The sequence below is a fragment of the Phoxinus phoxinus genome (genome assembly GCF_949152265.1).
Source record: "Phoxinus phoxinus genome assembly, chromosome: 10".
NCBI classification, from domain to species: Eukaryota; Metazoa; Chordata; class Actinopteri; order Cypriniformes; family Leuciscidae; genus Phoxinus; species Phoxinus phoxinus.
The window spans coordinates 31,901,672-31,916,181 of NC_136885.1; the positions used below are offsets into that span (position 1 = coordinate 31,901,672).

At 36.2% G+C, this 14,510-nt stretch overlaps 1 protein-coding gene and 1 long non-coding RNA gene across 3 annotated transcripts; one reads left to right on the forward strand and one right to left on the reverse strand.

The window, feature by feature from the left end:
- The first annotated feature begins 442 nt into the window (after positions 1-442).
- Positions 443-1,048, forward strand: LOC307005659. Its single transcript, XR_013799315.1, has 3 exons — positions 443-502; positions 582-634; positions 846-1,048. It is a non-coding gene; the product is annotated as an uncharacterized lncRNA (long non-coding RNA).
- A 1,575-nt stretch (positions 1,049-2,623) lies between these two features.
- On the reverse strand, positions 2,624-9,915 carry LOC307005519 (uncharacterized protein). 2 transcript variants are annotated; one of them, XM_079625766.1, is made up of 7 exons: positions 9,847-9,915; positions 8,715-8,753; positions 7,050-7,204; positions 6,839-6,977; positions 6,500-6,607; positions 5,075-6,005; positions 2,624-3,834 (listed from the first exon to the last, which is right to left on the reverse strand). In XM_079625766.1, the coding sequence occupies exons 3-6, from the start codon at positions 7,193-7,195 to the stop codon at positions 5,091-5,093; spliced, it is 1,308 nt and encodes a 435-aa protein (XP_079481892.1). In that variant the 5' UTR covers positions 7,196-7,204; positions 8,715-8,753; positions 9,847-9,915; the 3' UTR covers positions 2,624-3,834; positions 5,075-5,090. The 2 variants fall into 2 exon arrangements, with proteins under 2 accessions (XP_079481892.1, XP_079481893.1); XM_079625767.1 differs by lacking the exons at positions 8,715-8,753; positions 9,847-9,915 and adding an exon at positions 8,502-8,633 and having other exon boundaries at positions 2,624-6,005.
- Between the last annotated feature and the right edge of the window lie 4,595 nt (positions 9,916-14,510).

A 14,510-nucleotide genomic window follows, 5' to 3' on the forward strand; every position in this document is an offset into this window, starting at 1 on the left:
TATTGCTTACTTTATTTGTTTTTGTTGCATGACAATCAAATTGTGGAAGACATGGAGAAAGAGAAAACGAGCTGTTGTAGCTGGCATTGTCAGCTTTTTATATTTTGCTGATATTGTTTTGTCAAATTAAAAATTATTGGATAATTGCATAACTTTTTTTTATTCTAATCCTCTTTCAGAAGAAAAAGAATGCTCTGCACTCCCTGAAACCTATTGGAAGGGGAAAAAAATGAACTTGCAAAAGTAAGAACTTTGATATGAAACAAAATACATACACTAATCTGGGTTTCAAATTATGTTACTATAATATTGGTCAGCTAATTTTAAATTACTTCATTTTAGCAGACCAAACCCAAGTCGTGCCCTCTGTTTTTAGCAAGGTATGCATACTCAATTTTAATGATGATTTAAAATGTGTATCAACAACTTTAATCCACTTATATTTTTCTTTAAGAATGAGCTGTTAAAAGACGATGACCCTCCATCATGCTTCATCTTCAATGTAGTTGGAGGAATAACGTTATATAATGTGCTTTTTAACATTTTTTAACGGCCTGTGCTAACTGTTGCTATCTTTTCAGTTATCAGGAGCGTTGCTGAAGAACATACTTCTTGAAGTTCTTCTTCACACCTGGTACGTTTTGTGTAAATTGGTGATGAATAAACTAGTTGTTAGTCTAAAGGAAAACTAAAAATCTAATTTTTAAAAGGAGTTTAAAAGTTCTGGACACCATTCACTTGCATGGCATGGACCTACAGAGCTGAGAAATTATTCTTAATGTTTGTAAATGTTCAATATCAACTATAAACCCTAGTTCTTGTTGTGCTTCTTGTGTATCCACCAGGTTATGCTGGGAAGGGAAAGCGAGGCGAGCTCCAGGGCATTTATTCAGAAACCTTCCACCCTGGATTTCGCAGTTTTCACTGCATGCAGATCAGTTCTAATGAGCTGATATAGTGTCCTTACAAATAAAAAAAGAAACTAAAAATACTAAAATAAAATAAACACTTTTGCAATCAATTCTGAGTGACTTGTACATGATTTTATTCATTGAAAAAAATTGTATCCACCCTGAGATTTAAATGTAATATATGTGTAACACGTTCAGAAGAACATTAGTCTGCTATTTAAAAAAAAAATGCAGTAAAGATGGATGGTAACTTTTTCTTTTTTTTTTTTACATTAGCCAAATGTTTTTCATGTATTTACACATTCACTTCACTGAGTCCAATTGCATCACATTTTAATATGTTCATTTACTTGATACTGTAGAATATGTCGCTAATATTCAGAAATATGCTTGAATAAGGCCTACAGCCTGATGAATTTAAAACACCATCACTTTAAGTAGGGTAAAAGGTGTAAAGACGTGACTTCATCATTGACAGTGAGTGGTATTGGACACACACAATAATAGCAAAGCTGTAAGAAATCAGACCATGATGAGGAACGTAATATTTGATCGTTTATTTTCATTACTGTCGGCTACATCCTGTCATACTCATTCACCGCCGTCCTGGATTAGATGTTAATGGTGGGAAATGTTGCAGTGACCAATTAAGTCATTTGTTCTAGCTTGGGGAAAATGATTTTTTAAATTGTGTTTTAATTAGTAAATATGTTTGAGTTTGCATTTGTACAGGGAACAGGTGTGTGTGTGTGTGTGTGTGTGTGTATGTTTTTACCTCGTTTGTACAGGGAATAAGACAGTCTGTTAACAAGGAAATTACCCTTTCACAGAGGAACTGCAATAGTAATATAGTATACAACCCTACCCTATAACAATATATATATATATAATTATGATTATTTTATCTTATCATAATTGGGGGCTGAGTCCACCTAAGATTGAAATCCTAATATTTGTTCCTGCAGACAATGCTGCTGCTGAAATTCATGGGGACAGAGAAGTGGTTCCTCTCTAGGGCATTTTTACATGTAGTTGATGTTTTGTTCCAATATTTTTTAGCATAAAAAAAAAAATCACACTTCAACTATGGGCACTTTCATGAGTTATTTTTGTTATATTCTTATAGTTTTATTATAAGATCATGTTAAAACTTTTTTTACTTCTTAAAAGTCAATTAAATCATGTTACTCGCAGTAAAAAAAAAAAAAAAGAGATTCAACAATAAGACCAACTTTTAACAATTTTTTATAATAAGTTTAATAATCATTTTTGAATGAATGAAAGGAAGCAACCACATGACATCTAAGGTTGCAGTTGCTTTTCCAGCACACCAGAGGAAGCTCTTTACTAAATATTAGATCAACCTTCATTTGATTCATTTGCTGTTTGGTTAAATAGAGCACATGCGTTTTCACAACTTTTCACATTGTCAGTATTGGTAGTTTTTGAGCAGTGTATTCGTCATTGTTTATTCTAATGCACCAATTTCAGCATACTCAATACACTGTGTGATATACAGTACTACAAATAATTTTTCATAGGAAAAAGTACACACATTTTTTAAATATTTTAAGGGTTTGTACTGTAGTTTACATCAATAGCAGACAAGCCCAAATCATTGATTAATGAACATAAACAGGATATTAACTAATGTAACAACTCAAGACCTATTGAGTATAGGTGTCCCTCCTATTACCCTATTTGATTACTGTAACTCATATCAAGTCAATTTATACTCCTATAATAACATTCTAACACAGAGTGGAAATTAACCCAACAGAGAAAAAACCTCAATCAACACAAAAGGTAAGTTACAAAGTTAACAATAGGATTTAGCCTATTAAACAAACAAAAAAAAAGGGGGAGGGGGGGGGGGTTAGTAGGCTACAATAAATGAATAGTGTATACCAATAAAGATTGGAATGAATTATCAAGTCTGATGTGTATTTTATTTTTGATAAATACCTCCTAAAATAACTGTTAAGTACTTCACAGTCTCAAAAAAAAAAGTACTTCACAGTCTCAGCAAATTGACATATCCTGAATTAAATGAATTTCACCTTAAATGGTATTGAATTACAGTGCCTTATAACAGCAGACACTGTATGAATGAGATGGGGGGGGGGGGGGGGTCACTAAGTTTTAGTGATTCACTAAAATCACTAATGCACTAAGTTCGTTTCAATAATAACACAAACAATAGTATAAAATAAAAAAAACAGCCTTGAAACAGCAAATGGCCTCCTCACTCGAATGAGCCCAAATAAATCAACCGATCACCTGAACGCCTGTTTTTCAGGCAGAGGAACTCTTGCGTGGAAGCGGTGGATCGTCCTGTAGTCTCGTCAGCAGTCGGCAGAATGGCGGCGCCCTTGTCTCCAAGATGACAGCGGGGTCAGTCTCGTCCTCTAAATAAACTTAACTCAGATGCCTATCTCACTCTGTCAAAATAACGAACAAAGCTTGGTGCTGCACTGGGAAGCAGGCTCAGAGGAAAAATAAATCTTACTTTAAACTCTTGTACAGAGTATGAAACACAAGCAAAACAAACAAAAGTCTTCAAAACACTTAGTACACCTAAAATGTAAGTTTAACACACTAATTAAGTGGTTATATTCGCTATTTTAGTCTTAAACTCCCAAGACTCACAGAGCTCTCTCCCCAATCAGAAGTTCACTTATATCCGCGGGAATAAGTCAAAAATAACCAATCACCAATAAATGAACAAACATGCTTGCTGGGCAAAGACACGTTTTTTTGCAAGTACATCCTAAACAAACTTTATATTTTATGGTAACTCTTAATTAAAGGGGCAGTACATGAGTATCAACTGAGCATACACTGTTATGATTTGAATCATAAAATCGTATAAATACCTCATTACTCTGTAAATAACTGTTAATGTGCTTAATAATGACCCTAACTGCACTGTAAAAAAAAATTGCTGCGATTATTTAGCACAACTTAAAATCCAACATTGTTTCAACTTTAAAAAGTATGTGTTCAAGCTTGACTTAAAATATTAAGTTTAGTTAACTTAAGTTTAGTTTGGTTAAGTTGGATATTTAAAGGAACACTTCACCTCTGGAAAGATGAATGTGTATTTAAAATGGGTCATTTATGTAGAAGAAATGTGAAATTATTTTTGAATTTGTAGCCTTCTAGACTGAGAAAAGCCAGAAAATGTATTTTTGGCTTATGGGGATGAAAGACAACAACTCCCAGAATGCACTTGCTTCGCTGCCCTAGGAGGCCACGCCTACCGGTAAGAGATCGCAGTAAACAACAAGGCTATGCTACTAGTGAGTCTCCGTGAGTCTGCCCAGTATTTTGATGTCGCCCAAAATGTCCAGGATTCGGCTTTTGCGTTCTACAGTCGCCATTCCTCATGTTTACTGTGACGAGCAGGAACGAGACTGACGGCCGCGGAGAACGATGCGAGCCCGGTGGTGTGATTACTGATGAGTGGCGCCGGCGCCTGTGAGACGCAGGCACCGGTCTCGTATCTCTCACGGAGGAGCGGGAATTTTCCTAGCAATGTTAAAACGCACATCAAACGATCACTTGTTTAGCGTTCATGTAAACACTACATTCAGATTCACCGATCGGGATGAATTCAGTTAGATTGAAACAAAAGGTGTGCATGTAAACAATCCATGCGACTGCAGAAAGCAAAAGCCGAATCCCGAACAATTTGGACGATCTCGACGGCCGGACATGTCCGGGAAAAAGAGGATGGTCACCGCTACTACTCAGCTTTCTCCACAGAACAAGAGCCTGTTAGCTTAGCTTCCAAATAAAGAATGGCTGACACTATATGTACATTCTGTGAGTGAGATCCCTCTATGGGCGGGTTGAAAACATGCGGAACAGCGCCTTCTACTGGATAAATGATGAGCTAGTGTTTGTAGTCTTAGCCTTATTCAAAGAAATTTGACTTCCTGCTTTTTATGACGCAAAATGACGCTTTTTGCGTCATAAAAAGCAGGAAGTGGAACACTTAAATCCTTATTTCTCCCATCTCAGGGGAAAATAAGGGAATAAACCATGACCATTCGAAAATGTGACTGGGTTTCTAAAGATACAAAGTCTAATGCAAATGGGTGAAGTGTTCCTTTAAGTTATCTCAACAAATTTTAACTAATCGCAGCCACATTTTTTACAGTGTGGGTTACGTTTTTAAGAATCTTTGGTTATTTGCACTTTCTCATATTTAATGATTCTCCCTCCCCTCGTGACAATCTCTTTATATTCTAGAGCTCCTTTCCCCTCAATGTAGCGTTCCTGAGTCACTTTTCCCGTTTCTGGGAGAGGGCAAGGAAATGACATCAGGGACATCTGATGGTTTAAGGCCTGACCTTTAACTGGGACTAATGCCTTTCCCATCTCTCTCTGTGGAGATGGATCCTGTCGATAATATAGGTGAGGAGATTTTCTTTCATCCATCTTAGGAACAGGAGCTGCTGGTGGATACCACTTATTTGCCCTCATTTCATTTACAAGTGTAACTGTAATGTCTTTTTCTCTGTGGATGTCTCTGTGGATGTCTCTTTGGATGTCTCTTTGGATGTCTCTTTGGATGTCTCTTTGGATGTCTCTTTGGATGTCTCTTGGGATCTCTCTTTGGATCTCTCTTGGGATCTCTCTTTGGATGTCTCTTGGGATCTCTCTTTGGATGTCTCTTGGGATGTCTCTTGGGATGTCTCTTGGGATGTCTCTTTGTCTGATGTCTGCCTGTTGAAGTGAACCAGCTCTCCTGATTTCTGCGATGACTCCAGCCATAGTAGTTCTGTTAGCGGGATTGAATTCCACCATCTTGGACACTGCACTACAGTATGGCTGGTCTTTGAGAGTTTCACGAATCTTGATGGCAGACACAGCTTGGGTGGGTAACCTGACCCTGGCACAGAGTTCAGCTATAATTTTACCCATGGCCCAAACGTCCGATCGCTTGTCCCGAATTCCCTCCATCTGCAAGACCTCTGGAGGCGAGTACGCTTCATTGCCCAAGTTTACGGCAGAGCTGAGTCCGTTTCTAGAGAATTTAGCCAGTCCCAAATCAATGATCACGGCACGATGGGTTTGATGCTCCACCTGAAATGGGATTGGAGAAGTTAGTTTCTTTGCTTATGTTCTAGGAAAGAAACCAATCAATTGAGACCAATTCAATTATTCTGTCTACCCCACAATGTTTAGGAGATTAAATGCAGAGACTTTCGATGGCAATATGAACTCAAAGATTTCTCACTGAATTATCCAATGGAAAAAAAAGAAACGATACCTAAAAGGTGTTTTTACATTGATGCCATAGAAGAACTTTATTCTTCTTATAGTGTGAAGAATGTTTTAATAATCTAAAAATCTTTTTCCACCATAAAGAAACTTTTGTGCAATCGAAAGATTCCATGGACGTTAAAGGATCTTCATGGAACCAAAGATGTTAGATGACAGAACCTTTATTTTTACTTAAATGAAACCTAGTTGAGAACCCCACTGTTTTTTGGTTGTTTTTTTTAAGTAACCTCTTACCAATAACAAATATAAACTCATTTTCTTGGCCCACTGATGAACATTTGTGTCTGGCTCACCATGATGTTGTCAGGTTTGAGGTCTTGGTGGACGATGTCTTTACTGTGCAGATAAAGCAAACCCTCACTCATACCAGTGATGATTGTGGCTCTCACTGCTGGCGTCAGCTGAAGAAGACACACAAAGGCACTCTCCATTAATACATAAACTAAACCGAAGTCAAGCATGCATTTTATTAAGATGTTTTAAAGCCAACAATGCAAATTTAGTCATCAGTCCTCATATCACTCATTTCATCCTCATGAAATAATGTGCAAAGTCTACTAATATATATATATATATATATAAGGATGAGTAAAAGGATGACAGATTTTCTGAGCTGTGTCACACATCTTTACCTGTATTTTAGAATGCTGAACTTTGAAGATGGTCGTCTCAAGATCTTCCCCAGCGATGAACTCCATAGGAATGTTCCACTTGGAGTCTTTCAGCCAAGGATCGCCGAGGAGCTTCACCACGTTTGTATGCCGAGCATTACTGTTAAAAAAGTGTGTTATAATTTTAAGCTCAGTATTTAAAAATGAAGATATATCAAATATATATACATACTGATATATTTTGTATTCTCTCTCCAGCTGTTGTCTGCTGATGATGCCAAGAGGAACTTTCTTCACAGCGGCCCATGTGTCTCCAAACTTCTCCCGGTATATTTTCCCAAAGCAGCCTGAAGCGAGTGTTTGTGTGGAGTACGCCATCTAGTGATGCTGTTAATACACAGCAATATGAGAAACTATAAACCCTCCAAACTCAAATGTCTTCAGTGTCTTCTTATATATAAAATATTTGACATGAGCTCTGAACATTTTCCCACTAAAGAACCCGTTGTGGAATGGAAAGATTCCATGGCTGTTAAAGTTTCTTTATGAAACCATGAATGCCAAAAAATAATCTATCTATCTATCTATCTATCTATCTATCTATCTATCTATCTATCTATCTATCTATCTATCTATCTATCTATCTATCTATCTATCTATCTATCTATCTATCTACAGATCTATCTATCTAATCTACAGTATCTGTCTACAGAACTATCTATCTATCTATCTATCTATCTAATCTACAGTATCTGTCTACAGAACTATCTATCTATCTATCTATCTATCTATCTATCTATCTATCTATCTAATCTACAGTATCTATCTATCTAATCTACAGTATCTGTCTACAGAACTATCTATCTAATCTACAGTATCTATCTATCTAATCTACAGTATCTATCTATCTAATCTACAGTATCTGTCTACAGAACTATCTATCTATCTATCTATCTATCTATCTATCTATCTATCTATCTATCTATCTATCTATCTATCTACCTAATCTACAGTATCTGTCTACAGATATTATCTATCTATCTATCTACAGTATCTATCTAACCTACAGTATCTATCTAATCTACAGTATCTATCCATCTATCTATATATCAATCTACAGATCTATCAATCTACAGATCTATCTATCTATCTATCTATCTATCTATCTTTTCATGCATGTGAAATGTATTCAAAACAGGAATGTCATGAAATAGACATAACCAGCAGCACATAAAATGTAATATGGGTTATCTGGTATGTTTACAGGAAATCCCCACCATTAGTCAACATATAAAATCACGTGGATAAGTCTCCATTGTAAAGTCATAAAGTCATACAGATTTTCTTCAGACTACCTGACATTTTAATTATCAATAAAGATGAATGCAAACCTTTACGTGTAGTGTTTTTACAGCTAAAAGACTCATTAGCACACATCCATTGACAGGGAGTTTCGCTGGAATTGCCTTTGGGCAAAACCTGCTTGCATAAGCCTGTATGTGCAGCCTGAAAAATGTTGTCAAACTGGATCCGGATAGAAAAATAAATCATGGCACACAGGATAAATCCAGTCATCTTTGATTTAATGACCGAATAGTTGGTGGCCTACATTACTTCCTTCCCATCCCCACCCCCTACCCCCACCACTGAAAACAAAATAGTTCCCGCATGTTTCCACACATACCTTCAGTGTTACCTTTATCTAATGATCACAAATACACTAGCAATTAGGCCTACACAAGACAAAATATGTGGTTCCTTGATAACTGTAATCCAGAAGAAACGGTAACATTAGCCATGCCATCACTATCATTGTAATAAAACAGATGTAATTGCTGTCCTTCATAATAACACAATACAATAAGAGTTTAATTCATGGGTCATTGAATGTTCTTACCTGTGTCAGCAGGTTATGTTGCTGATGGCGCTGACTGTGCTAAAATAAAACAGAAACAGTTCTTGCTTATTACCATACTTCCTTCTATAACCACACCCTCATTTCAACACTGGGAAGGACACCTGAAATCACCTGAGTCTGATAAGGGGGAAAAACAGTGTTGCTGGACAATGAACAATGAAAAGCTGAGACTGTGTTCTGTGAGATGTGGATGTATTGTATATTTATTTTCTTTTTCTATTTTCACAATGTGTCCGGAGGAGATGTGTAAACAGAATATAATAGGTTTAAATGGTTGAACTAATCAGCATTCTCTTGAAAGAAGAGCCATGTCAGTCAAGTCAGAACAAGACTGTGTTAAGCAAGAACAGACAGTCCTCAAAGATCATCTTGAATCTGTTTTGTTTCTGGGACATTAGGACTAAGAACATCAGAGGGGAATCATGACTGACTAATTTATACCAGGTGTTTTGCATAGATGGACATATAAATATGTTTATTGTTGGGAATTGTGTATAGATAGGTCTCTCTGGGTATTATTACATTGTGGATCATTCCTATATGCTCTGCATTTTCATGTTGATATCATAAATGTACTGGAGTAGCCTATATTGGATAAACATTTAAATTATTTTCTTTTATCAAAATATTTACATTTTAAATAAACTCCACTAAATTTATTAAGAAATATTCCAGGTGTTTCTTCTGGTTTCTTAATCATTTTCCTTCCTGTTTCAAACAATACATATTTTCCTGAGTGTATTATTATAATTGGTCATTATTTTATTCAGTGGGGAAAACCCACGGTGCCCTCATTGCCCTCTCCATCCTGTTAGTCTTTTGTAAAATACATCTAAATAAAGACCGTTCCTTAATGACATCATCCTACAGGAAATTATGTAGGGAACATCATTTTGGAAAGGAAAAACAAACATATTTACAATCGATTTGATGAGCTGATTTGTGGTTTTAGTTAGTTAGTCCATCCATCCTATTAGAAAAAACGTACAGAAATACGTTTGATAGTAAATCAGTTTGGAATCAACATCTCAAAAGATTATTGAAAAAAATATCAAAATGAACTTTTTGTTGAAAGTGGATCTTAGTGGTCAGACAGAGCAGCACAACACACCTGTAGCCAATCAGAAGTAGGGGCGTGTCCACTAGTGATGGGGGAGGAGAGAGTGAGCCAATCAGGGAGCCAATCAGCAGTAGCGGGCGTGAGCAGAGCCAGAGAGATAGCAGTGTCATTGTTTGTCCATAGCAGGTGTGCTAAAATAAAGAAAAACTAAATAATCATAATAAACCAAATAAACAATATAAACGAATCTTTATTAAAATAATATATATAAACCAGCACACACACACACACACACTAAACTGCTATTTGAGTTCAACGTTGAAACCAACAGATGGCAGCGTTGTACCAAAGAGAAATTGTATTGCATATGAAGCTCGTTTTAATTTTGAACCACAGCTTTGATAGCTTGAGCTACTGGATTAGTAATTAATAGTAATGTTGTGCATGTCTTGAACTGTCCCACGGTTTCGTGGTCACTATGACTTTTTTGCTGTAAAGAAACGAACTGTGTGGTTTGCATCATTTGCAAATTAATGGAAGAGCATCTTTTTGTGTAGAACTTCTGGGCCAGATGGCAGTAGCTAAAGCATGAGAGAAAATCTGATTGAATTATGGTCTACCCACTCTGATCTCCAAAATAACCATTTAATTTCTCAGATTGCTCTGTGGCTTGATGGTGAAGAGGGACATTGAGCTGGCAGGCTTGTAAAGCAGTGGCCGCTTAGGTCAGATTGTTGGAGGCAGAAACGCTACGAGATCGCAGCATCCCAGTGTTGGTGGTCCAGTAGACTGACTGCATGTAGTGTCCAGTATGAGCTCACACATTAGGCTTTATGCCCAATCAGAACTTAAACTGCTTTTATACATTTTGATTGAGCCTAAAGCATTGGTGTGCAGAGTGCACTTACAAAAAAAGGAACAAAAGCAGTCACTATGGCGGTACCCTTTCAAAAGGTATTAATATGTACAATTTAGGTAGGCCTACTAAAATACCTTTATGGTATATATGCACCCTTTAGGGGCAAATAAGGTATAAAGCTGTACCTTTTGAAGGAGCACCACCCCACTGACAGCTTTTTTACCTTTTGTGTGACAGTGCGGGGAGTACCAAGTTCAATTTACAATTTAGATTGAATATACAGCTTCTTTTCATTTCTATACACTGTATTCATCAAAATATGGCATCATGTTGTTCACAGTCTTTTAACGTGCTCTCAACTATTTAAAAAAAAAAAAACACAAAGGAAAAAAATTTGAAGAGAACATGTGACTAGGTGTTATGTAATTATTATTCTCTGATTGTAGATTGTTTCTGGCACATTGCATGAATAGTGTACAAAATTGGGCCTGAAAAATTAAGTCAGTTAACAAACGGTCAGTGAAAGGACAACTTGTTTACAGTAATTTAACATTCATAAAATAAAACTCAGGAGGTCAAATTAAATATTGTATGAGTCATTTATTTTCTATTACATTTTTTATGAGGTTTGCAATTTTTGCAGAAAACGTATCAGTTTTTGGGCATGTTAAATACATAAAACTGTGTACACACACACACACACACACATACATATATATATATATATATATATATATATATATATATATATATATATATATATATATATATATATATATATATATATGTATGTGTGTGTGTGTGTGTGTGTACACAGTTTTATGTATATATATATATAATATAATATATATATTCTATATTCTAATATGCTGATTTTCTGATTAGGTAACATTTATTATTATAATTTTACAATTTTGAAAACAGTTTTTGCTATTTAACATTTTTGTGAAAACAATGATAACATTCAAACATTGAATGAAAAGAGAGAAAAAATTATACTTTTGTTATTCAAGGATGCATTAAACTTAAGTGACAGTGAAGACAATTGTAATGTTGCAAAAGATTTCTATTTAATAAATGCTATTATATATTCACAGGAATAAATTACAGTTTAAAATTAAAAATATTATAATACAGAAAACTGTTATTTTAATTTGTAATAATATTTCACAATATTACTGTTTTTACTCTATTTGGATTAAATCAATGCAGCCTTGGAGAGCAGAACAGACTTCTTTCAACAAAATTTTTTATATACCGGTATATAAAACATGAAAAAAATAAATATAATTGATAAAACGAATTAATACTTAAAATGGTTATTCACATAAATGAATTTCACTTGAAAATATTCTCTACATTTTGTATGATTTTAATAGTTTAATAGATACATTAAATGTTAGATAAAACTCTAACACATGGTTCTCACAATAAACATCATTGGCATTGTTTCTCCTAATGCCTCTAATAAAGTGTATTCATGGACAGTGCCTTCTGCTGACATTAAGAATTTGATATTGTATCCTTGATTGAAGAGCCATGAGTGACAGCAAGCTTTTGATGAATGACAGATGACTGGCTGTCGTGGGCCATCAGTGTTTGTTACCATGGCAATGATGGCGAGGGAGGAAGTGTCCCACTGCTAGTGAGATCTCCTAATGAGGGAGTTACAGCAGAGGTCAGAGCCAGAGAGTGTTGTCTGTAATTTCATCACGTCCCCAGATAGACAGTGTAAATTTGCCTTTTACGCAACAAATGAACATCAAGGACAAAATGAGTTATATAAGTATTCATTTTTCTTCCTTTCTTTGTCATTTAAATGGACATGAGTCAGAAATAAATGCAGTGTTGGGGAAGCTACTCTGAAACTGTAGTTTGACAAGCTACAAGCTACTCGTAAGTTAAAGTAGTTAAACTACAGTCAAGCTACCCTTTTGGAAAAGTAGTTAGCTACACTACAAGTTACTATCAAAAAGTAGCTAGCTACATTGAAACTACTTTTGATTTTTTTGAACAACGTATATTATAAATAACTGAATAAGTGTCTGAGGAATGTTTTAAGTAAAATATTTAGTGTTTAAAACAATGCAATACATTATGATTTCAAAGAGTATTCTTTTATTACACACTACTACACTCAAATATATCAGACTGTTTGTCAAAAGTGCAAAATTGCAACAAATATGAACTTGGACAAATAAGGCCATGGGTAATTAACATTAGTTGTTTCTCAACTAATGAGATTTGTAGTCAATTAATTAATACTCAGATATCACACACCAATATCTGAGTTTGAATTATTCTGAAATATTGATTATTACCTAATTTGTCATGTGTGGCCATATAGGGTCGCACAACATCCCTCTGCTTAGACAGTGACATCACTATTTTGGATTTACCAAAGTGTGTGTATGTGTAAAGCTACGTTGACTATGTTATTCATACCTACTCACAAATAAACATCAAAAACAAAGCCGGCTGCAATGAATTTCTGTGCAAAACAGCTTTTACTACAAACACTTCCACACAAGAACATTATCACACAAGAACATTTTGATAGAAAACAAAAAATATTTAAAATTTTAAATATACTGTAGATAAAATTAGAATAAATAAAATGGAACACAACTATCATCACACAACACCCCTGCGCTGGGTGCGCCCCTCCCCCTATAACTGTTCTGTCTCGCGGAGGAGCTAATTTGTGTGCATCTGTGTGAAACCAAGGGGGTAATCCATCCGCCGGAAACTGAAGCCTCCGCGGGCGCCGCGATTGTAGCAGAACTTCACCTGCTGTTAGCATTCCATTGACTCCCATTCATTTTTGCGTCACTTTGACAGCGAATAACTTTACATCTGAGGCGTCCAAAGACTCCATTTGTCCATTATTTATTTCTAAAGAAACTCGACAATGTATAAAAGGCTCCATTACCTTGTACCTTACGTTATGGCCCCGTAGAAGCCGTTTTTGTAAAAAATAGGCTAACGATTGCGTCATAACTCACGCGACTCTCTGTCGCACTGTAGAGAAATTACCGTATAGACCGGCGGAGAAGCTCACGGCCAATCGGGGGGACGTGGAGGCATAAAGTCCGATAAAGTGAAGGGAGTAGCCCACAGAGAGTGATAAAGTTGATCCTACTGCTAGCTCATGGACAGCTAATGCTCACGCTCTCCGTCTCTGCGAGATTCGGAAGGGAATGATTCAGATTTCTCTCCGCACAGCTACTAGAAGACTGACAGCTGTCAGACACGTTGCTCACGTGTTCAAGCTCAGTTTGAGCCTGCGCAGTTCGCCTGGCGATCAGGAAGTGAGTGCTTCAAATGGGCTTCACTTTTCTCCGTTGAAGTCTATGGGGTCGCTGTGTCCATCTTATATACTGTCTATGTGTGAAACACGCATAGGAAAAAAAGAACGACAGAAAGAACGGCTCCCCTCCAGCCGCGACTTGGCTCCCATCGTTCATGTTTATGAGCCGTTCAAAAGAATCGGTTCGTTAGCGAACGTCACAACTCTAAAAGAAGAAGAATATCCTGGCATCGCGCTGATTCGCGCAGGCTCGACAAAACGCAATGTAGCTTTTGCTCGCGCTACACCGCTACTTGCTGCAAAAAGTAGTTAGCTACTGGAAAAGCTACACTGTTTAAAAAGCAACTGAGTTACTGCCAAGCTACTGAAAAATGTAGTTAAGTTAGTAGCGTCGCTACTTGTAGTTAACTACTCCCCAACACTGAATAAATGCAGGCTCTTCTGATCACGGATCGTGTATCTCTCGACAATCACTTTTGTTGTTCGACAAACCAGAATTGACCGTCTTTGAAACGCTGTGTTAAATGTAGTTAAAACAAGAATGGG

Bases quoted from the DNA above. Each gene is read 5' to 3' on its own strand.
- LOC307005519 (XM_079625766.1), bottom strand. From the start codon at position 7,195: ATGGCGTACTCCACACAAACACTCGCTTCAGGCTGCTTTGGGAAAATA. The intron at 6,978-7,049 runs GTATGTATATAT...CTTTTTTAACAG, and splicing joins AGAGAATACAAAATATATCA to TAATGCTCGGCATACAAACG. The intron at 6,608-6,838 runs GTAAAGATGTGT...TGTCTTCTTCAG, and splicing joins TTCAGCATTCTAAAATACAG to CTGACGCCAGCAGTGAGAGC.